Here is a 25889-nt window from a genome sequence, read left to right on the forward strand (position 1 = left end):
TTCTATTCGACAATAATGCAGTTGAATGCGTCAGTGTTTATGCCTTGAATTCGGAGAAAGGCAAAATTCAAGGCATAAACATTCAACTTGGAAACAAGGAAACAAGTTCAACTTGACCAATAAAAGCTTTGCACCAAAATACCAGAAATGCTAACCAAAAAGGTTTTTTTAAAAATATATTTTATTGCAATAACAACAGGCAATTAAAACAGATAGAAATACAAACAGATAGAAGTAGTAAAAACAATACAAGTATTACTTTTTTTGCAACAAGAGAATGTGACAATTTTAAAGAAATATAACAATAGTAAAGCAAAAGAAAGACAATGAGAAAGAAAAAGAATAAACAAAAAAGATAAGTAAATAAGAGAGGGCACATGAAAAAAATATACAAATTAATGCAGAATATTAAATAAAGCACGTTTTATAAGTTAGAGACTCTGTAATGATTTTCAAGTACAGTTCCAATTCCAAGTCTCGTTTAAAAATACAAAATTTAGCTTATATTAAGTATATATACATATAAAAAAAAACTTTCCAATAAATAGGCTTATACAAAAAGTTGAATTAAGGAATTGCAGTTCTTTGATATAAAACCCTGAAATAATATGTTTGTAGCTTAAAGAAAAGTTACCTTTTGGACAATTAAAGAATTTACTTCAGACCAGAAATATTTAACAAAAAGACATTCCAAAAACAAGTGAGCAACAGACTTAGAAAAGTCTCACAGAAAGAGCAAAAGATGTCAATGTCATTTTTGATTTTCTGTAAAAAAAAAATGTTTAACTGGATATAATATATGAATACTTTTAAAAGATATTTCTTTAATTTTATTTCTTTAAAAAGAAATCATGGAGGAGTGACCAAACATGCGATCATTTAATATCATCAAAAGGTTGTTACAATAAGAAATAAAAGAGGGATTTGAGATGGCAATATCTAAAAATAAAGACCAGATTTTATGATTTTTTTTTTTATTTAATTAATTTTTTGTAGAAAAACAAATAGATCCAACAACAGTAGAATCAGGCATATGGGGACATACAGTAATCATTTAATTATCATTATTTCTAAAAAAACAACAACAAAAAAACACAAATCTCAGAGGAGATGGCCTAACAAATAATTAAAAACATTTTTTTAGATATGTGCAGGGCATATCCTAAATTAAGTAGCATTACTGTCAAATAACTGGTTCACTAATATCCCCCATTATTGAAACAGTTATTATAGAATTAAGATTTCCTTTATTACTATTGTTTCAAATTTAAAAAAATGTATGGTGAGAAATTGTGCTCATAAATAAGTTTCCACGCCTGAAGGAATTTCTGATGAAAATGGGAAAGTTTGATAGAAATTTTATTAATTGAGAAATTACACATTAATAGAAAGTCAATGCCTCCTAATTGAGAAAATACATTTTATTAATCCATGGATTACAGTGCAAATAGAAGGTTAATTGTGGAGAAAGCGTTTAAGCCTATTTATTTTTAGGTATTATATTAAGTGAATCACAATCTGTGAAGTTTAAGACACCCTTATATCCTGACCAAAAAGTGCTTATTTAAATGATTCAAGGTTTTATTTAGCATATTTACATTGAGTATTTAAACTACTTTCTCATCTGTCTAAAATAAAATCCCGTTGAAACACCCTTTATAACTTTTATAATTTGAAACACTAATAAAATAATATTCATAAGACATTGTCGATACTAACAAACGAACAATAAAAACCTTTTCCCAAAAGTACACTCGAGGAACCTGCGGCGAACATCGGTTTACGCAGCTGTGCACTGATTCACCTAATCGTTGATGCAAATGTCCAGCCTGCGTTTTGGAGCGCAGCCGTGACTCTGTAGTTCCCGCCCCTCCGCCTCAGTCCCAGCCTATTCGAGCAGATCATGAGGGCTCGCATTTGAACTGCTGCAGGCACCCAAAAACTTAACGTTACTATCACACCGAAGAACACAGGCAGAAAGAGCGGAAAGTCAGAGGAGCATGGGTTGTCACAACAGCAAAGTTTGTGGCCAGGTCTCCAAGAAAAAGGTAGATCGTTTTTAATTACATTTTCATTACCTACCTACATGTTGAAATAATACAAAGTTACAATGAGACTCGCAGCAAAGCCTCCAGCGTTTGAAACCCTGCAAAAACACCACGTGTAAATGTATTTGTATTCAGGGAGCCACACTTGTTTTGTTCTCTCGAATCACTTGTTACTTCCTCCCTAATGCGTTAAGTTAGTCGATGCGAAAGCTCTCCTGTTAGTTTGTCGACTTGTGAAAGTTTTAATTAGAAACAGATGCCGGGTTCAACAGATGAGATCTACTGTTGTTTAAAATGCGCCGCTGACATCCGTTATGACAAATTAAAGGCGTGTTATCCTGCATTTAAGTGTGATCACTAAGAGCTCACTTTTAAAATGTTCCGCATTTCGGTCAAATGACAAATCAGGATGTACGAAGTGATAAAAAGGTGAGATCTTCTGTAAAATGTAGTTTAAAACACGTTTGCCAGGTTATATAAACTCCCAGTGTTCGTGCAGGCTTCACTGAGCGAAAGTTGGATTTATATTTTCACATTCATTCATTTTGAAGTCATTTTGAATGGTTGGTCTGAAATAGCATGTATGACTTCAAAACAACACAAGCACTATTTGGTTGACTGTGAACAAGGATGTGCTTTCATTGTCATTGGCTGGTAATTTGGTTTCCCTGTTTAGAGTTGACAAACAATACTTTTGTGAAATTATATTACTAATGAAAAAATCTGAATTAAACAATAAAGTTGTCACAACCTGTCACGGTTTAAAAAAAGGAACGAAAGTGCCAGTATAAAACCAACTTTACCTCAGTGTTGGCTTCATACATTTTTGCAAGTATTTTAGCCTATATTTGCTTTACACATAGTATTATTTTTAATAAATATTTGCATATTTATACCACCTACACATTTAAAAAGACAGAAGTTAGTTCAATTATTAGTTTTTATTGCAAAGGTGTAAAATGGTTTAATTTAATAATAAATATTGATGTCATTGGACCAACAAGGCATTCACTTAAACCTCAAATTTGTCATTGCATGAGAAAATTCATTCATAAAATACATTCCTTTGGCTATCAAACATGGAGTGCAATGAAATCTGGCTTTGATAGCGACAGGGTCAAGCTTTCATTAGCCCAGATTGCTGAAGGATTTAGATTCACTGGGCTTGGATGTGACACACACACAGGGTCCCTACTGCCCAAGTTTCACACTACAAGTTTTAATGCGACCTATAAACAGACAGAGTTCATTTGGTCCTGTTAATCACATAGCCATGTGTTAGTATACTTGACATGGACAACTGGAGAAGTGTGAAAAGTCTCTGAAGACTAAACAGAGAAAGCCTTCCACTCGCTATTACAGCGTCTGTTGGAGTTGCATCAAAAGCGAATAACCACATGACGGTGAAGTGTAATAAAGCCAAGCCTTCATTAAAGTTCCAGAACATTTGGTTCCCTGCCACAGAGAGCCAGCAAATGCATAATAGACTTGTTGTGGATTAAGCTGTATTATGAGATGGAAGCGGTTCCTGTTCTGGCTTTTTATTCCCAACTAATTGTGAAAAGTAACCTAGTCTACTGAATTGTTTCACAATCTATCTAAAAATGCAGACCTTCAAGCTATGGACAGGATGACATCATTTGCTTTTGGTGCCTTTCAAACTGGAGATTACATCAAGAATAAATGTCGTGTTTTGGTTGGCTCGTGTCCTACACTGACACACAGCCATGCATGTCTTGTCATTTCCCATATAAGCAGTCTCATGTGGCACAGAGAAACGAATCTCACTATTTATTAACCAAGGAAGGTTTGACTATGTTTGACTGACTCCTGTTGTTCTTGACTGAAGCCAACACCCTCAATGAGCAGCTCAACCAAAAATGAAAATTCTGTCATCGCTTGCAAATTTCATGTTGTTGCACAATTCTGGATATACAGCTTCTTTTTTCGACTCTATTCCCCTTGATTCTTAATGCTAAATAAGGACTAAATAAAAATCAAATAATATATTTTCAGGTTGAATGATAATTGCTGCAGTTTATTAAAAATTAATTAATTTAAATTAATTAATTAAATTGTAACAAAATTGCTGGATAAATCAGTGTTTGAACCAACCTCTTGAAAAGATAATTACACAAAAACTGTATATATATTTTTTAAACAGTTGCTTGTCACAACCATCTACTGGCAGTAGACGTGCTATGGTGCTATTATTCAATAATTCCATATATTGCGACAGTGGGTATTCTCTAAGGCTGGGCTGATAAACGATATTATATCGAATCACAATAAAATGTATGTCAATAACAGTGATAAGCTCTGGACTTTTTAAAATCTATATTGGTCTAAGAGCCAATCACACAGCAGAAATATGCAACAATGGGAATGTAAAAGTGTGTTGATATTAGAGATGTATAGAATTTTCAGCTATTATGGTTGTGCCATTTAATGGACCATATCATTTTTGTGGCTTCAGTCATTGTTGGGGTACTCTTTTTAAATCTGGAAGCATTTACTTCTATCGGAATGTATATTGTTATCATTCAATGTGGAAAATAATTATCGAGATTTGCATTTTTTTCCTTATTGCCCATGTCTTGTATTCTCTGTACTTTACTTCTTAAACTGCTTTTACACAAAATATGACTTGACAATGAACGAGCGCAATATTAGTATCGTGAACCTTTCAAAATGTGAACAATTATTATTTAAATGTTTACTGCGCTTTAAGAATATTCAGATTGCATTTGCAGTGGTGTTTATAACAGTGGCATATCCTTTTAGATTTAAAATCATAACATTTTCATATGCTATTCAGGCCTATTATATGCTGAACTATTACTTCTGTGACTATAGGATAAGCATACTGTAGGATGATAACCGGTTTTAAGGTTTACATCGGTTTGGGAAAGTAAAGATTTTAAAACTGCAAAAAAAATTCTGTTATTTTGTTCTTAAGGTATCTGTATTTGTTTTAAATGTGTTTTTTATGTTTTGTAAATAAATCTGTGTTTTTAAAACTAATGAAGAGAGCAGAAGTCAATGATTATTTTAATTATTTAGCCTGACATGTTTACTGTTCCAAAATATTTTAAATGTTTCCTAAAATAAAGTATACTGTGTTCAATGCAGAATTTTATTTTACTTTTTATTCATTTAAAAAGAACACATTTTAGAGCAGTATTCACAATACTGTGAAACCCTGATATTTTTATCCAAGGTAATCATACTATACGAAACTTATACCGGTCCATGCCTACTAGAACAATTGTACATTAACACTGTGCAATAAGGTTCCAATAATTAACATTAGTTAATTTAACCGAACTCAAGGGTTTTTATTCATCTGATGTAGGGTTATGCGATTTGGGAAAAATATTTAATTGCAATTTTTTTACGTGTTTCAATCTGATTTGCGATTTAATTTTGTAATCCAGCTTTAGCTCAGTAATCTGTATCGTTGCTTCTTCCTGCTAAACTGCAGTGAGTGTTAGTTAAAAAAGGAACTGAATAGATATTAACTTACTTAAACATTGATTCAAATTTGATTTTAAATATTCCGAATGAAACACTAATTTTTTTTCTAAAGCCACAAACAAAATGACCTTACCTTTCTGTGAACAAGTTAAAGTTAAATGAGGGAGAAGGTTTAGGTTATTATAAAAATAAAAATAGTTATAATTATAATTATAAAAATGCAGAACACTTCGCAAACAAACATGGCTGAAACAACTCTGAAATTGTACATTGCTGTTGCTTGCTACTAGATTAAATGCTAGTTCGATACTTTCAGTTGACTTTTTAGCAAGACACCCCTTTGGGCGGGGGAAATTAAATAATACATATCATTTTCATATCGCAGCCTCTTACGAATTTAGCTAATCACAATTCAACATTTCAAAACAACAATTGCTTTGTCTGTCTGTCTGTCTGTCTTTCTGAATACATGAATAATTTATTATTATTTATTTGCTTTATTTTTGCACTCAAGATCATTTGTAAAGACATAAGCTTGATGCTATTGGTTTAATAGGTTATTATTGGATGAAAGCATGCCTTGGAATGTCATGATTGACCAACCAGATTTAAGAATTCCAGAGCCATATAATTAATTATAATAAAATCTTAATCATTTTGAAGCCATATGACTTGCATACTGCTGAGGCCATACAACATATTCTTTGTTTGCCCTCAGTATTTGTAGAGCTAAATATTCTGATGTCAAAAACCCGATACTAACTTGATGTAGTAAAGGCAGGCCTTGCTCTCAGAGGAGAGACATTTTGCACTTGTGAGTGTTTGTGTGTAGGCTGTGTGCGTGTGTGTGTGTGTGTGTGTGGGTTATATCTCAGCAGACTTTTGGCACATATGCCTCAAAACGTTAAATCACCTGTGAACTGCTGCAGCCCTGAGCGCCTGTCTTCAAACATTCACACTGGAACGGCACATTCTTTACTCCCTTTGGATACATGAAGTGTTCTTCCTGAATTCCAGTGCTTGTTAAATGTGTGGGGAGAACATGCTAATAAACCCAACAGTAGGCTTAGCTTAGCATTAACTAAAATCTTTATATACTACCAGGCCGTTCAAGTTTGGGGTCAGGAAGATGAGCATAGACTCTGAAGAAATTAGTTCTTTGTTCGGCAAGATGCAGAAGTTTCAGTAAAGATATTTATAATGTTGCAAATTTTTCTATTAAAAAAAGCTATAAGATATATTTCAAGATCTTAGGCTACCCAAACATTTTCAAGTAAGACTGCAAAAAAAGAAAAAAAATGCAGTCATTGTTCAGTTTAAAGGTAAGAAAATATATAAAAATACAATTTCTTTTATTTCAGTTTAGCATTTGTGTGTTACTTTTAATTACAATTCATATTTTAAATGCTGAATGAAATCTATTGTTTGTGGTGTCGCAAAATACATCAATTACAGTCATACTTTTTCATTATTTCAATGATCAGTCTGGATGCAGTCAGGAGTATGAGAATAAACATAAAAAAAGTTTCTTGCTTAAAGGCAATGTTTACATTTTGCATTTTATTTATTAATATTATATGTTGGGCCTGTAATATCATTTTTTATAAGATGTTTTATGTTTCGAGAACATTTCTTTTATATTTCAACACTCTAAATCAAACAGTTGCACAGAAGTTTAACATAAAGTGACGAAAAATAGAAATATATATGATTAAGTACATATTTGAGCATATACTTAATGACAAAAAGAAAGGAACGGAAAATTCCCTTCATGTTGTCAATGTTATCTGATTGAATATATTGTGATGTGCATTAGGGCCGCTCAATACATTGTTTCAGCATCGATATCGCAATGTGCTCATCAACAATAGTCACGCTGCAGGATATGCAATGTGGAGCCTGAATCATAAATGACCAGGAGCTACAGAACACATGTGATTTGTAGTCACTGCTAAGTTTAACCATAGTTAAAAGTTAAAGGGTAGATTGTTTTTAAGACCTGTGAATGTGCATTTTAAGAGAATTTAAACTATTTTGGCAGAAAAAATATGATGTTTGTAGGTGTTACAAGGATTAATTGTATTTAATTGTTTAAAACAATACTAATAAAATAAATAATTTATATGATTTAAGCAAGAAAAAAATCTTCTTACTAAGAATTTTGTCTTCATTCTAGTCCAAATATCAACATTTCAAAGTGAAAACAAGATACCATCCTCATTGGCAGATATGTTAGCTTGTTTTAAGGAAAAACACATAATTTTGACTTCGGAAGGTGAAAATAAAACCATTTTTACTTGATCTAGGTATTTTTAGATATTTGGACTAAAAACAAGACATGGCAAAGGAAGAGCGTTTTTTTTTTTTTTTTTTATGTGATTTTTCATTTTTTTAAATATTGTTAATCTCCCCAGAAAACCATCAAATAGATCTATTTAAACCATCTTGTGAAACTCTCTTCATTTAGGCTAGGTTTTTTCCAACATTGTGCAGCCCTAATATGTATCATTATCAGGATATGAGAAAACTTGTATCGTTATCTGAGATTTTTCTTTCGTCGCCCAGCCTGAAATGATAAAAAGCTGCTTAAAAAGCCCTTTATTAAAACCTTTATTATTATGGCCTTATTTATTATGATCAGTCCAGATTAAGAAGTGACTTTGTGTGTAATATGAAATGTTTATAATTTAGCGGTCCACAAGTTAGTGAGGTTTCAATTTTACTACTTACAGAGAAATACAAGTCTTGAACGTGTGCTGTGTGTGGTTTGTCGATGATGTCATGATTGTGCAATCTTGAGTACATATCTCACCGGTAACGTAAGGCTTTGGAATTCAACAAATATCAATTTATATGACACTCCTATGAGAGGGTTGCACATGTAGATGTTTATCAGCCAAATTCTGATTGATTGATTTATTGTCTAGAGGCTTCATCTTCAGTGCGTTTTTACAATGTTTTTCTTTCTTTTCATGCAGAAGAAAAATAAAGCACAAGAAGGTGAGAAACACACAAAGGACATCAAACTGCAAGATGGAAGTGGTAAGTGGTTTCTCTGAATCGTGTCATGTGAACATGTCTGTGCTTAGCAGATGTTGTCAACTGTAGATAAACTAAAGTATTAAAGGGCGGAATTTATGTAGAATATTATATAGTGCTAATATAATACAGTATATTTAATAATACATGAGGGATTGTTGCTTTTTTTAATAAATTGAATAATGTGACTGTATATTCCCCAAACTATTTTCTAATAATATGTTAAATTATTTAACACATGTTGACTATATACAAAAATTTATATTCAAATACAGGATATCGTTTTTCACATAATATATTTCTTAACAATATTTCATCACCTTAGAATTATAAGGTTCTATCTGACATTTTTTTGTCAAAATTGAGTTATTGACATATATTCTTATTAAATGACAACTTACTTACATTATGGAATGTTTTTTGTTGTTGTTTTGCCAAGTTTCAAATGTTTTGCAAAGTTGTTTGCATTTTAAGACTTTTTATTTTAAAAACAAATGTTACACACATACTGTATGCTATATGGAAGCTCAATCTCAAAGTCATTAGCAGATAGAACCTTAGAATTCCATGGGGACGATTTTTCTAATAAATAAATGATCAATATTAAGCAGTTGACAGTATGTTGAAAATACACAGCATATATTTTGTTAAAATAATAGATTATATTGAATAATTCTCAAGCAATTGGTGCTTTTCATATATTGAATATTATAAATACTTATAATAAAATAAAATATACTTTATTTAAATATATAAAATGATAAACGTTTTAAAAGATAAACATTATTTCTTAAATGAATTGCTTGTATTATATTACATTTATTGAATGTTGAAAAATACAGATTTAATATTGCGTTATTATAATACATTCACTTATACACTTCATGTTATATAGATGTTATTTAGTTGTAAAATATAGTTTTTCTTACTGTTGCCATGACTTTACATTTAATAAACACCTTTTTCACTTAATAACACCTCACACATTTTCATATATAACAGTTTATAAATGTGTGCAACTTAAATAGTGTCAACATATAGCCTTATATATATATATATATATATATATATATATATATATATATATATATATATATATATATATATATATATATATATATATATATATATATATATATATATTAGCGATGTCAAAATTAACGCGTTAACGCATGCGATTAATTTTAAATAATTAACGCGTTAAAAAAATTTACGCAATTAACGCAGTTCAGGTTTTTTTTACTTCCTGTTGTGGTGGACGTGTGTTCAACATGCAATAAATGTGGATAAGACCAAGGAAGCACTTTTTTAAGGCAAGTTCCAGTATAAAACAATTAGTTGCATCACAGGTTATCCAGAGTTTTATGCAATTTCGGGTGTTTCATTTTTAACTTTCGACATCTGTTGTAAGTTGATACCACATGGCGAACAGAAAGAAAATCCTCCGCATTTCGTGACTCGGTGTTCCTTTAAGGTAAGGTTCCTTTTAAGGCTACACGGTAGAATTTTAATAAGAGTATTATCTTAATCATATTAAAATCGGCCTATTGGTGTCTTATGTGAATGTACTCAGAACGTCTGGTGAAGTCGCGAGCTGTCAAAGACAGGGCATTACTCTGCCTTTCAGCATGAGCCCTCCAAGTTTAGCGTGTTTCCTCATTAAACGCAACGAAAGCGTATGCTTCGCGTTGTTGTGTCAGAATCCTTGTGAAATACAGTAATACTTTAGGACGCTTAGTTTAGGATGCTTAGCAAATTTGATGGACGTGATCATGCGTGTTGAATCTGAGGGGAGTCGCTCCAGTATGGAAGGCCGTTGGGACCAAAACGTCTGCAGCGCGTTGTGTGTGTCTTTCTGTGTGTGTGTCTGTGTCAGGCCCGTTGAGGGGTGTCAGGGGTGAAGTGAGCGACGTATCTGAGTAGGGGCGAGAGGGGTGTGCAATGTATTTAACGACCGGTTTGCAAAAAATTATCATTCATTTGCGGGCATTTGGGAGTCTCTGTGCACTTGCGGGATACTCATAGTCTTAGCAACTGGATGAATGTAAAGGAGGATTAAGCAAAATTGTTTCTACTCTATAATTAATGTTCTCAACTCACAGCAATAAAACTTTACAATGAGTGCAACAGTTTGTATTCCATAGTTTATTATTATAATTTTTCATTTTCCATATCTGCAATTCCTGTATTTTGGCATTTTTTTTTGCAGTCCACTTAGAATCCAACATGGAAATCAATGTTTTCTTTATTGGCATTGATTGTTTTGACATGTAAATGTCATTAACATGCGTGTGTTTTAATTTCTGTAATAAATATGGCTGTCAAGCTAGGATCTTGATGGTTTATTGTGGGTATGTTGTTTACATGAAAAAATCTGTGTTACAAGTTAAACAAAAATTCTATTAAACAATAATATTTTGAATTTAAATATTTCTTTCATGCGTTTACATCAATTTTACATTTTAAATAGGCAGAATTCCAAGTTTCAGTATTTTAAATGCGATTAATCGCGATTAATTTTTTTAAAAATGTGCGATTAATTAGTAATTTTTTTAATCGATTGACAGCACTAATATATATATATATATATATATATATATATATATATATATATATATATATATATRTGTGTGTGTGTGTGTGTGTGTGTGTGTGTGTGTGTGTGTGTGTGTGTGTGTGTGTGTGTGTGTGTGTGTGTGTGTGTGTGTGTGTRTATATATATATATATATATATATATATGTATATATATATATATGTATATATATATATATGTATATATATATATATATGTATATGTATATATATATATATGTATATGTATATATATATATATATATATGTATATATATATATATATATATATATATATATATATATATATATATATATATATATATATATATATATATATATATGTGTGTGTGTGTGTGTGTGTGTGTGTGTGTGTGTGTGTGTGTGTGTGTGTGTGTGTGTGTGTGTATATATGTGTGTGTATATATGTGTGTGTGTATATATATTATATGTTTCCCAAATGATGTTTAACAGCAAGGAAATTTTCACAGCATGTCAGGCACAGGGGGGCTAATAATTCTGACTTCAACTGTATTTCATATTCACATATTCTTTCATAAACTGCAGTTATTATCTATTAATGTGCTCTTTTGTTATCTATCAATGTTTGTTTTTCCATTTTGTCTTTTGAATGTCCCACGGTTCCTTTGTGAAGTGTGTTGCTTTTGGCTGAGATCTGGGTTTGGTAGTGCTGATTATGGGTTGCAGAGACCTGTTAAAGTGCTGTTGTGTTGTTACCCATCGGCAATACTGGCTCATGTGCATGCAGATTTTGTTTCAGATGTACTATTAAGCAAACAATGAATTGTTCATTGCTTTTCCCCTAGGTACACACTCATCTGAGGAGGAGCGCTGTTGTTTGGAGAATCAGCTGGAGAATTATGAGTGGCAGCTAAAGATCCTACATGCCGTTTTGACGGCTTCAGGAGACCAAGAGAGAGAGCAACTCCTCAAGGACCATCCTGGAGACATCTGCACTTTAGTCCACAGCATTACAGAGAAGGTACTTTTCAGTAATGTACTGTTTGTCAAATTACCCTATCTGTTTATTACTGTTTATTGTTAATTATATTGCATCGTTCCAAAATATAAAGTCAAAGCATAATGATTTAACTTCAGCTCTGTGAATTCTTTTAAAGGGTTAGTTCACACACAAACAATTAATTATTCACTCTTATGTCATTCCAATCCCCTGACACCTTCGCAGTCTTCGGAACACAAATGAAGATAGTTTAGATAAAATCTGAGAGCTCTTTGACGCTCCAGAGAGCAATGGTCCAGACTCATTCAAAATCCAGAAAGGTACCAAACAACATCCTCAAAACAGACCATGTGCCTTCAGGGGTCTGTTCTTCGTACCTCGCTTAAATGATCTAAGATGATTTGGCAGATCCTGGATCTTTTAATCTTGATAACTGATCTCTCGCTAATTTGGTTCTTCAAACAAGTTCGTGAATCAGATTAGAATGTCTGGATAAACTGATCTGAGATCGCTGCGTGTGTTGTGAAGGACAGATCTATCTATCCTTAAAATCATGATCAGCAATGCAACGATTGGCTGACGGCACAGCAGCGTAATGACATCATCTGATTAATATTCAATTATCCATGTGAGCAAAATTACATCAAATTAGCAGTAAACGGCTTGTTAAATATGACATGCAATAACCTTCCACATTTGTTGTGAGCTGCAGGCTTTCCACTTTCATGTGTCAAGAGTACTCATCATGTATTTCAATGCATATCAGTGCTTTTGTGAAGCATCAAATCACCGGCATAACTATCAAAACATGTTTATGACTGCTGAAATGTATTATTGCTTTAAAAAAAAGTCACATATTGTGCATTTCTATTACACAATTTGTACTAAAGCGATCTAAAAAGTTCATATCAATAAGTTTTCTCTTTGCACCACCAGGTGGCATTCTTTGTACTTTCATTTCGAGGGTGCAGATTGCATACGTTTTATTTATAAGTATAACTTAATTTATTTTATTAATTACTATAACTTTATATATATATATATATATATATATATATATATATATATATATATATATATATATATATATATATATATATATATATATATATATATATATATATATATATATAGTTAAAAAATATGTACCATTTTCCCAAGTGTATATAACTACTACTGTAAGAAAATATCAGAATTCGGAACATACTTTCTGTATTATCTTTGCTTGAACTAAGCCGATCTAATCCTGTTTATATGAATTAAACCTGCTTCCGATCAGGTTTGAGCTAGCAGAACTGTTGCTATGACAACAACTCTCAGATCAGCTTTGAAGAACGAAACGATCCTGGATCATGTCAAATCGTCAATATCCAAATCCAGCTAATTGAGTAATCCACGTACGAAGAACGGACCCCAGTACTTCAATCAGAATATTATCAAGCTAAGAGAACACGTTTGTGCACACATAAAACAAAAACAACCACTATATTCAAAACTTTCTTCTTCTCAGTGTCAGTATAGGGAGCATGTTTATGTATTAAGCTTGAATGTGTATAAATCAAATGTGCCTGTGCATTGTTTCAAACAGTAAACACTAATCCATTAGATTATATGTCACTGCATGATGCTTATGAGTGTGAAAATGCACTATACTGAATGAATTTGAAATGGGTCTTTTTTAAAGCTTTAGATACAAGTTTTCTCAGATTTATTTAAATAATCAGGGTGTCCACGGGTCTTTAAAAAGTCCTTAATTCTATAGTATAAAAATAAGGACTTAATTAGTCTTAAAATAACTTGAATTCATGTTTAAGGTCTTAAACATGCAATTAAACTAAACCTGTAAGATTTTGTTTCTGTTTTGAAATCTGCTTAAATCTCTTTGTCTATCCTCATGCTGAAAAACATGGCTAATTAAATCCATTTATAGTCTTTGATGGAACCCAGTAAAATACATGCTCGCAGAGATTTTGTTTGCGTAATTAATGTTCGATGGGATTTTTCTCATGTAAAAACAAAGTTTACGGGGATTTTGCTCTGTAGAAGCTTATAACAGCTGCGTCAACCCATACATTAACAAGTGAAGAACTAGAGATGCACCGATTGACCAACCAAAGACCGAAATTTGCCTTTATTTTAATTTGTTTTATTTTATTTATTTACTCGCTTGGCTGGTGACCAGCGCACAATGTTGTCATACAGATCCTGTAGACACTCTGAGCTGCATGTAACTTGTCATTAGTACTGAAAATTTCTATTGTGAAAGTGCCACTATGTAATTGATATAATATGCCGTAAAATGCAGTTCAATTTATTTATTTTTTGTTCATGTAAACATCAGTTTTAATTTAAAAAGAGAAAACATAAGTCACATTTGCCAGCAAATGCTTTACCAGAACTCCATCAAACAAAATCAGAAAACAGGCATCTAAAAAAAATAAATAAAAGCTATATATATAATATTTATATTTGTTAATAGGCATAAGTTTTTGTTTTATTAGTGTTGGTAATGCAGTTTGGGAGTACTGATGTAAAATGTTATTATGATTTTTGATTATTATTGTAATTATTAATATTATTAATGATGTTTTTTTTTTTTTTTTACACTTAATGTTTAATTAACAGTGTTAAGTTAGGTCATTAGTTGTGTTGCATGTTTTTTATTCTGTACTATAAAATTGGTCTTCAATTTAATTCAATATGGTATTTAAAAAGTCTTAATTATAACTCTTAGAAACCTGCAGAGTCCCTGATATGTCTTGCTTATATTTTTGAAGTTTTAAAATAAAAAATAAAATTAAGCAATCTAAAAGGATCTTGTATGTGAGTGCAGAACAGAGATGGTCTAAACTAAAACAAAACAAAGAAAATGTGATTTCTCGCTGGTCGACGGTACATTCCTAGTACTCTTCATAGAAAAGATCTTTTCTTTTTTCATCTTGTGAATGGAGCTTATATCAAGTACATGTAGCTTCATGTAACCCTTCAAGAAAGCCAAGTATTCTGCTCCCAGATTATGTCAGCAGGTTATACATTATGGAGCTGTCAGCAGTAATAAACAGGACATGCTTTTCTATTACAATATAATTGGGAATTTTGAGGATTGTGTGCACAGTTGTGGTGATTGTCTATTTAGATTTGGGCGTGCGTGCTGTGGTACATCTGTCCTTGTGTTAACCTCTGACCAACAAAACTAAACCTGTTTGCAGAGAGGGATGTTATTCATTGCCCTGTAAAGAGGGTAGGTTTGTGTTTTTAAACGCACTAGAGCACTGCTTGTTTTAACAAGGGAGAGCAAATGATGCTGTTTTTTTACCTTTCCCTAAGAGCTTATTGGTAGTCTAGAACTTTGTAAACTCAATCATTATATAAAGTTGTCACTATTAAACTAGTTGATTTGAAGTGATAGTTCACCCCAAAATTTAAAAGCATCCACTTGATAAGTGTGATGACATGTGAAGCGGCTTCCGGGTCCCATCGCTTTATGTAGAAAAACAGTATTACATACGTCATGACTTAACAAGCGGATTCACCATTTGTTTTTTTTTAAGGGGTTGAAAAATGTTGAATAATTTTTGTAAGATTGATTTTCATAGAAGGAAGATGTGCGATTTCACGGTTATCACAATAATTATGCATTTATAAATTTTAAAGCACTACTAGTTTAGAAAATCTCTTGAAAAACTCCTTATAATTTTAAGTGTTGTTTATTGCTGCTTTGTAACTAAATAATACAGCACAATATGATAATAAAACACAAACAATAGTCAATTTCTCTTTGGACTTAAAATTAAGTGAAAAAGCTTGTGGTATTTAAACAAAAGTAATAATTTTACCCTGAAAAAATGACAAACGAATGAATAAATAAAAAAATATAATTGTCTTATGTAAATCTAAGCTATATTTAAATCTAAGCTAAGTATTTCCCTTTTAAAGACAACAAATGTAGTCAAAGGCTGCTTATCCGCTCTCTGAAAGGCACTTCTGACTATATTTTGTACTTTTTTTTATTCCTTTTTAATTTTTTTTCTCTTTGAACTAGAAATGTGTAGATTTCAAACAAAGTACGTAGCTGACTGGTTAGTTTTTGTCACGTGACTCGCAGTGCGCTCACATAATTTTTTTTTCAATTAAGTGCGCTTGGAAAGTGGGAGAGCAGCGCACTGCTTGTGCACGCAAAAGATATAATATGTAAACGGTCTTTAGTATAAAGTGCTAGTAAAAATCAGCTTTTCATCCAGTGTGCATCATATTTGGTACAAGCTCGAACTTTAAACTAGCACACAGTTGGCATAACTTTGTTTCATTGCAGGTGTTTAGTTTTGTGCAAAAACGTGGAGTCAAGAAGCCTTGACGATTAATTAACTGTACCGAATTAAAGCACATTTAATAGTGAAATTGGTTTATCGTTGCGTTACTGCTTGTGAAACTGTATTTATATTGCAATGATAATCGAAGAAAAAAAATACCGCAATACCACTGTTAGAAATTTTTTTAAAGACTTCTGGGATCATTTCGAACCAATTATTGAAGTGAAAAAGAAAACCTAGTTGCATTATTTGCAATAAACATTTTTTCCGTGTCTTGCGGTGTATTTTTTATGCTCTTTTAAGTTTGCTGTGGAAATAGCTTTTGGTGCAAATATTGTTTGGTCTTGTGTTAACAGGTGAAGACTGAGATTAGTGCAGATCTGAACGATCTTCATGAACAACAAATGAGGAGCGTCTCAGAACAACATCAGAGTGAGACTGAAGGTCAGACAACAGCAATACTAAACAGCAACTGCTGCCATATAATGTAAAGTGCCAAGTCCAGCTTTGGTAAATGACATTAATTGAATGATATTTAAATCTGCAGAGCTACAGCGATTGCACAGCGAGGAGAAGAATGTTTTAAATGAGTCTTACGCTGCAGCCGAGGAAGCTCTGAAGGTGAAGCAAGCGATTTGTAACATCACCGCTCTGATTTGTCTAATTACATGTGATTAAAGACTGATCTAATATACTCCAGTCATGGCAGACTTGACTTTGAAGTGACTGGTCTGAACTTTCTGTAAACTCAGGATCAGATTGAAGACTTGACGTCAGAGCTGAAGCTGTTCAACGAGTTAAAACGTCGAGCAGAGGCGTCCACGCTCAAGAGAGATCTTCAGAGGAATATTGAGGTTTGTTTTTGGAATGGTGCACTGTTAATTAAGTAGGTTTCAGATATTCACATGCCTCTATGTTTTCGTTTCAGACTCATGGCAGCCCTGGTGAATTTTGGGAGCAGGAGCAGGAGAGCCTGTTATTTGTAATTGAAATGAAACGTCAGAATTTGCAAGACCAGGGGAACAAGCTGCTGCAGATGGAAGCACTGGTACAACATGTTTTGTAATCACTACAAACGTAGTCCAGTCGCTTCTCATATATTGGTTTAGCCATTAATTAAAGTGTTTTATCTGGGTGTCCTATGGGTTGTTGATAAAGTTGATAAATTAATTTAGAGAAATTGAAGGCCCTTAAAAAGTACTAAAAGTCTTAAATGCTGTTTTACATGGTATTCAATTTTGCATAATCCAATGAGAATACAATGTATAGTCATTTTCTAAAGTTTGCCTGAATTTAATCTGTGAATATTGGGATGCTGTGTAGTTTATGAAGTCTATAAAATTCAGCTTTATTTACTAAAAAGTGACCAAGGAGGCTTTGTTATTCCTGCTGTCTTATAAATGCCACTAGCTGACATTTGCATTTTTCTGTATTAAATGAGTAATGTTTTAGTTTAGGATTAGTTTCTTACAATTGGAAGTTAGTAAATATAGCGCAACTTCTGAAACCTAAAGTAGCAATGAGGTCTTGGATGAAAAAAGTATGAAATGTATGCATTTAAAAAAAGGTCCTAAAAGTTATTGAATTTCTCCATATCCTGTTTAAAGAGCAGAATTAAAAAAAAAAAAAAAAAATTTTGAGCCCCCTGTCTAACATTACATTTGGTTACTTTCACATTGTCAAACATGTTTATTCTCTCTTACTGGAAGAGAAATTCTGTACCAAAGTAAACAGGCGTGCTTTATTTGTTTATTCATGTTGTTTATTTGAATGTGGCAAATTGACCTATTTGTTTGCAAAATGAAATGGCAACTCTGGCTCATGAGAAAAATGTGTTTATGGCAACATTTTAGCAAAAATGATATAGCACTGATGCTTGTAAGCAGGGCTGCACAAAATTGATGATTATCAAACCATTAAATGATTATGACTAATCTACTGATGTAAAAATAATCACAATTTCTGTCAGGTTTTAAATTTAGATTGAATATTCATTCAGTGGGTTGACATTCTATTTTCAAATATGAGATTTGAATATTCCTTTTTTTTCTTTTTTAAATAGTAATAATAACAATAACTTATTTCTTTCTACATTAGTAAACACTTCATGTGGTGCAAACAAACGGTTCTATTTTGCAGTATAACTCTTATATTGAACATTTACTGAACACCTGTAATTATTTGAACATATTGAGCTGAAAAATTATTATTCTAATTCTGGACTTGTATATTATAATTATTATCATATTTTTATATATTTTTTAACTAGTAATCAACCACATGATTCTAGTTCAAAATGACTGAGATTGGACTTTTATTTCCTCTGGTGTTTTTGTTTCAGCTGAAACTGCAGCAATTGTTTATATTTTTGCAAACAAGTTTGATGAGCATTTATCTTCCCAGCCATACTGAAATGTGCCTCTAGTTCCCAACTGAGGCCAAAAGCTTTTTTTAACCCTCCACATCAGGATTTTTAGTAAGCTACGGATACTTGTTCTCTGTGATTCTCAGGTGGAGAAGAATCTGTCGTTGGAGGATCAGCTCCTGCAGGCTCTCCAGCAGAACGAGGACTTCAGAGTCCGAATAGAAAATTACCAAAGCCTCATACAGTATGTCATCCTCTCAAAAAACCAAACGCTGTGCTAACAAAACATTCTTGTGCTTTGTGCAGCATGACATGTTTTAGGGAAGGAATATCGGTTTGGGCAACTGATGGCATGCGTGCGTGTGCATTTCTGTGTGTGTGTGTGTGTGTGTGTGTTAATTAAGAATTTTATGAAGACTCCCTTTGGCTTATAATATATTTTTCCCGTTCTCATTATTATTTTAAAGATAAAATGGCATAAATACAGACATTTATCAGTAATATATTATTGCATATATTTTATGATAACAAATTTGAGATCAAAATGTGTACAAACAAACATTCTGCAAAGGATTGATATGTCGTATTTAACACCTTCTTTATAGTGTTTTTTTTTTCTTCCCCAAAAAATGCATATATGGATAATACACTAGATCTGAGTAGCTTACAGCAAGTTGAAATACTAAAGTTATTCTTAGGTTTACTTTAATAAATGCTGTAGTAGGTTTCTTAGTAATAAGCACTTCTAATACTAAAGGACTTTTTACTGGCTAAAATGTGTCAACTATTAATTCAATAATATAATATGTATGTATATGTATGTTAAAGACACTTGTTAGTGTCTTATTCTCTAGGTTTTTATTTAATTACCAGCTTTCCTGTTGTAGTTGAACGTGTGTAAAACTGCTTAAACCTCAAATGTTTGTATCTGGCGTCACCTGGTGGTACAGATGCTTTATGAACATTTTACTTACTATTTAGAGCAGGGGTGCTTACCCCTATTCCTGGAGATCTACCTCCCTGCAGATTTCAGATCCAACCCAAATCAAACACACCTGCTTGTGATTATCAAGTGCTGCTTCAGGTGCTAATTAATTAGTGCATGTGTGTTTGATCAGGGTTGGAGCTGAAATCTGCAGGATCTTCCTCCAGGAACAGGGTTGAGCACCCCTGACTTAAAGGATTACCCAACGAGTAAAAACTGTAATTTTGGTAGCAGTTTAGTTTGTCATAAATTATGCTATTAACTGCTGACTTATAACCTGCCTATTATTAAATTATTATGCGTTGATTAGTAGGTAATGTATGAAAGTGTGATCTTATTCTACATTCCCAATCCTTCCCTAAACCCAGCTTTTACCTTACTTTTAACAAACAGCTAATTAGTAGTTTATTATGCTAGTAGTGTTAGTTAATGAATTATTAATGATATGAATTGTGACTTAAAGTGTTGCCAATTTTGATAACTCTGTATGTATGTGGCTTATCATACATAAACATTTGGTAACACTAGTCCAATTCCCACTATTAACTACTGGTCAATTACCTGCTTAATAATACAATATTAGCACTTAAGTATAACCTTATGCAACATCCCTAAACCCTATATCTTGATGACTATTAATAAATAGCAAATTAGTAGTTTATTAAGCTCAGTTCATCGTACTTAGTTACTGGTTTGATTATGATGAGAATTGTACTTTATTATAAACTGGCCAAAACACTTAATACAAATATTTTTGGCTTTTCATTCTCTTTTAGACAACTGTCCAAAGAGCAGAATGACATGCAGGAGGTGCTGGAGAAACAGTCCCTGCAGAATCAGAAGCTCATCCAGGAGAAAGAGGAGCTGCTGTTTAAACTGCTGCACCGCAGAGACTCCTGCTCCGCCTTCCACCTGCCCTCAGTCATTCCCACACAAGTGTCTCCCAGCTGACTAAAGCCTTAACCCACTGTATCACTGTATCCTGACCCGTGCCTTCTGTTTTAAATGCCAGTTATTTTGGAGTGTTGTGAACATGCAGTGAAGCTAAAAAGGACTTACTCATTGCATTTATAATTTTAACTGGCAAAACTGTATTTTTGTACATAACATTGTATTTTAAGAGATGTTGCATATCTTTTTTTTTATTGAGTTTTGAATTAGCTGTGGAGCTATTCATTAGTTGTTAGTGCGAAGGGGGCAGTTTACCCAAAAATGAACATTTGATGCTAATTTAATCACTGTCAGGCCAGATGTCAATGACTTTAGATCATTAAAGATTTTTAGCTGAAACTTTGGGTTTTTTTTTTTCGGGATTTGTGAAATGCAAGTCAGTGGCAAACCACCATAAATATCTGAGGCACTTAATGATACATTGAGGTGTTATGAAACAAAGAGATCAGCATAATATACAACAGTTAGTTTTTCATAATTTTATTTATAAAATGATACAATTACAAGCACTCATCCACTGTGGATTAAAGGTAAATATGGTTAGCTTCGTAAGATATTCATGTATCTTTTACAGTTATATTTATCTATTTATTTATTTATTTTGACTCAAATCGCCATAGTTTCAGCTAAAATCTGCAATCTTATCCAAGTGAAAAAAGATGTCATTGACATGTTAAATGTACCAATGGTGAGTAAATTTACCCATTTCATGTTTGGGTAACTGCATTTAAAAGAGATAGTTCAGCTAAAAATGTACAATTCCTCACCATTTACTCGCACTCAAGTGGCCCTAGACTTATTAATTTCCTTTTTTCTGTAAAACACAAAGATATTTTGAAGAATATTGGAAACTAGTAACCTTTAGTAGGAACGCAAATTCTGAAATCTTTTTCCAACATTCTTCAGTGTCTGTCTTTTGTGTTTTACAAAAGAAAGAAACTCAAGTTTGGAACAAGTAGAGGGGAATGCACTCAAACAAATGTGTTTGCTGTTTGTTTAAACTACTTTAAAATAAACAGAAACAACACAATTGTAGACTTTTTGGGGGGGACAACTGAATTAGTTTGTTCAATCCATTTAGATTTGTAAAATGTTTTAAGTTAACTTAATTCATTCATGTTGTCCCAACACAAATTGATTGTGTGCAAACCCTTTTTTACAGTGTAAATAAATAATGAGAGAATTCATTTTTGGGTGAACTATCTATGTTTTTTTCCATATACTACGTAGTAGCAGTTTTTGTCAAATTTTGATACCTGTTTTTCATTTTTTCCCCATTATTTTCCCCATTATTTTTTCTTTCTTTCTAGGAAACAGTAGATAAGTAGGTAATATTAAAACAGTTGTCTTCTTGCATCCAAACATTGGAGCCAGAGCACTTGTCATGTAGCATGATTTATTTTTTATTTGTTTTAGATGCACTTGCACTTTCATATCAGTGTTTTTATTCTGTACAGTGATGGATGTTTGGTGACTACCGGTTATGCTTTTTTTTCTACACTATGCACACTTTGCCATAGTTTTTCAGTTTCAAAACCTTCTGCTTTTCAGTTGTTGGTAAAGTAGGGGTAAAATCCAATTGTTGTTGGCCCACATAACCAGTGTGCATTTATTTCAAGAAAATATTTTGTTACTAATCCAATTTTAAAATAATACTCTAAAAATTCTGAACAGTTTCACTGTGAGCCCCCTACATTTTTATTTTTTATTTTTTGATTGCTTTCTAGTAGCTGTGATTGATTTGCTATTTTAATAGCATAACTGGTAAATCAATGGCCTTTCTACCATCCATATTTTTCTTTTTTTTTTTTTACTGTTGTGAATTATTTTTAATTTTCTGCCATTTATATACCTCTGAATCAGTGCCTTTGGTGGAAGATGTTTCTTAGAAGAAAAACAAGCAATAAAAGCTGAATAAGAGGGATTGTGTTTTGATTTCTGAATATTTCATTCACTCATTTTACTTCGGCTTAGTCTTTATTAATCAGAGGTTGCCACAGTGGAATGAACCGCCAACTTATCCAGCACATGTTTTACACAGTAAATGCCCTTTCATTTGCAACCCAATACTGGGAAATATCCAGACACCCTCATTTACACACATACACTCCGACCAATTTAGTTTACTTAATTCACCTATACCGCATGTCTTTGGACTGTGGGGGAAACCGGAGCACCCGGAGGAAACCCACGCAAACACAGAGAAAACATGCAAACTCCACACAGAAATGCCAACTGACCCAGCTGGGACTCGAACCAGCATCCTTCTTGCTGTAAGGTGACAATGCTAGCCACTGTGACACCCTCTCTTAAAATTCTTCCAGAAAAAAAATTCAAACCAAAGGGCTGCTTTGAGAAAAATATGCTAATCAAGCAGGGAATGTTCAATAATGGTGGTTAAAGGACACGGTATGCTTCTCCATTTTTCGATCTTATATTGAGTCCTGAATGAAGATCAGATTTACACAGGCTTTGTCTCTAGGGGGAGCAGTGACTCAAGATAAAAACTGATGAGGGAAATAACAGTGTGTATTGTTGCTCAGATTGATTTGTTCTCAGTATGTTTCAAAAACTGTTTACAACATGCAAGTCATTCTTCAGTCAGCAGTTCTTTGAACATATTAGTTTACTGTTATCATAAGACACTGCATAATGACCATAGTTTGGGCAGCCCCACAAGAGTTCTCAATGAAATGAGGATAAGATGGGGGATAACATAATTAAAATGGGTAATATCAATGGATTATATTTAAGTAGCCAAAGCTATTAAATACAGTTTTTTATACAGTGTAATTTTATACAATCTAAAATCAGACACTTTAAATCTGTATACGATTTTCAAAATTGCCCCTTTAAAATGGTGTTGAATAGTTTTAAGACAAATTTGATGAAATGTTTTGATCCACTTTAAATGTTGACTACTGTAGTCTGGTTTGTTCTACAGACTGAACAGACATTGCTCCAATACAATAAAACCCCGAATTGCTCTTTTGTCCTTCAGCTGACTTTTCCTCATGTGTAAGGTCAATGCCCTCACAACTTTCACTGTTGCGTGTAATGAGACACTGATTGGTGGGTGTTTCTGGTGACAAATAAGAGCATGAAGGCCGTCTGATTGACAGACTGAGACGTTTGCCCCGAGGTGCCCCTCTATTAGACTACACCAGCACTTAAACGTGGAGTAGTGCCTGGCTCTTTTTGCTGGTCGAGCGGATGTTGGGTTCACCGGTTGCCTGTCTGTTTGACATGTTTGGACAATACCTGCCCAGCCGCTAAGATAAGCACAGGTCAGACCCCTGTAGTGAAGTCACGAGGTTCCCAGAGCATTTACCAGCCACCTGTGAGAAGCTCTTGTGTTTTCATGGCAGCCCAAGTGAACACTAGCAGATCAAGTCAGCATCCACCATTGTGTCAGGATTAAGTAAAAACATCAATAAAAAATAATATATATATTTAAATCTGTCAATCAGTCGTTTATAGATGTTTGCAGCTAACTTTCTAGTGTTATTTTGAGGACTAGGTGAATGTGAGCATTGCATAGTAACTGTAAGGCCAGTGTTTGTTTTGCCTTTTTTTCAGTAATTGCATGACACATTTGACAAATTATGCCATATTCATAATTTTTAATGCAAACGATGTTGCAAGTATGAGCAAATAAAAATAAAATAACAGGGTGATCACTACTACAAATGGGTTTTCTAACCACATTTTACCCCATGAATGCACCACAATTAGGCTCTTGTTGTTTTTAAGACACTTGTCGTAAGGGCTTATTAGTCTTAAAGTTTGCCTTCCAATATTTATTCAATTTCTTGTTTCATTTAATTTTCACTTTAGCTAATAATAAAATCTGATTTGCATGTGCTGGTTTATTGTGTGCGTACTCGGTTTTGAGATAATGGAAAATTACTTAACCTAGTTTTTTTACTTAGAACAGCCTTCATTAAATACATACTGTTTAATTAAATCTAAACTCAATATATTTTCTGTTCTTAAATATAGCTAACAGTTTTGTAAACTTATTTTGGCTAATAAATCATTATACTTTTAAAAATTTAATTTGAATATATATAGGCCCATATTGGTATTGTTGTGCTTATACATGCATTGGTAAGGAAGATCCTCCTGTGAGGTTGGCGGGAAGGCGCGCGAGTTTTGTTGTGCTGCATCTCACCTGAGTTCACGCGCTGTTTCTTTATGACATCGATCAGCTCGCAATACAATACCTGTTTTTCTGTCCATTATCTGCTAATTGCCCAGCAGAAGCGTCCCCGTGTGCATTAAAATTACCGAAAATTATCTGTTGTGGTTGACTTGCATCTGCTCCAAGTCCTGCTCCCTTAGTCGATAAGATGCGCAAGGCGCGCACACATGCACACATCCCGCCGCCGTATTTATTACAATTTCCCTTTATTACAGCAGGATAAATTGTCAGGGGTTGAAGGCAGACACGAATCTTCTCAAATAAGATGATTGCTATTTGGGGCTGCTGAGTTGTTCCTTATCACTTTGACTTAGAACAAAAAAGGTGAAAATTGCACCCCGGGGAAAACAGCTTTGATTAAAAGGTGTGGGGCTGGTTATCACCCCACTTTTTTACACACCATAATCAGCTTTATTTCCTAAACTCCCGTTTCAGTGCAGCAGCTTCATATTTTAAACATGTCAAGCGTAGACTGATCGGATTTAAACAATATCTAATGATTTCCTAATTGTTGTTTAAACGTGCTTCATGCAAGAATGGGGAATCCACGTTTAGGCTATGAGTTTTGGCCTTTATAGATATGTCAAGTCAAAGCTATATGTTTTCTTGAGATGTACATTTTAACCGCAGTGGCATGATAACATTTTTTTGTTCAGATTTGTTTTTGTTTTTTATCACTAATGCGCTTTGAACAATTTTATTAGTATAGCCTTTAATTTCTAAATAATTAACTAAAGCTATAATTCCACAAAGTCTGGAAATAGGCTAAATGGCTCATTAAAATGCTAAAATTCATATTAATTTTATTTTTTTGTATTTATAAGTTAAAACATTAAATTGTTAAAATAATAATGTTAAAATAATTTGGTGTTATAAAATTGCTGTAGTAGCCTCGGTTATAGCAGTTTTGTATGAAATCTGTGGCCTTGCAATATGAAAATAAATCAGGCTAACAA

At 32.9% G+C, this 25889-nt stretch overlaps 1 protein-coding gene across 1 annotated transcript; it reads left to right on the top strand.

Annotated features, from left to right (window-relative positions):
* Window positions 1-1904: 1904 nt before the first annotated feature.
* ccdc69 (coiled-coil domain containing 69) lies at window positions 1905-22653 on the top strand. The gene is made up of 9 exons (NM_001423999.1): window positions 1905-2048; window positions 8504-8567; window positions 11964-12139; window positions 16785-16872; window positions 16976-17049; window positions 17181-17282; window positions 17357-17476; window positions 18940-19037; window positions 20555-22653. Exons 1-9 carry the CDS (start codon window positions 2001-2003, stop codon window positions 20727-20729), a joined length of 945 nt encoding a protein of 314 aa, NP_001410928.1. The 5' UTR covers window positions 1905-2000; the 3' UTR covers window positions 20730-22653.
* The last annotated feature ends 3236 nt before the right edge of the window (window positions 22654-25889 follow it).

The sequence above is a fragment of the Danio rerio genome, chromosome 14 (assembly GCF_049306965.1).
Source record: "Danio rerio strain Tuebingen ecotype United States chromosome 14, GRCz12tu, whole genome shotgun sequence".
NCBI lineage: Eukaryota > Metazoa > Chordata > Actinopteri > Cypriniformes > Danionidae > Danio > Danio rerio.

Coding starts and splice junctions, on each gene's coding strand:
- ccdc69 (NM_001423999.1), top strand. CDS start 2,001: ATGGGTTGTCACAACAGCAAAGTTTGTGGCCAGGTCTCCAAGAAAAAG. Junction 2,049..8,503: donor GCCAGGTCTCCAAGAAAAAG/GTAGATCGTTTT, acceptor CTTTTCATGCAG/AAGAAAAATAAAGCACAAGA. Junction 16,873..16,975: donor ACATCAGAGTGAGACTGAAG/GTCAGACAACAG, acceptor TTAAATCTGCAG/AGCTACAGCGATTGCACAGC.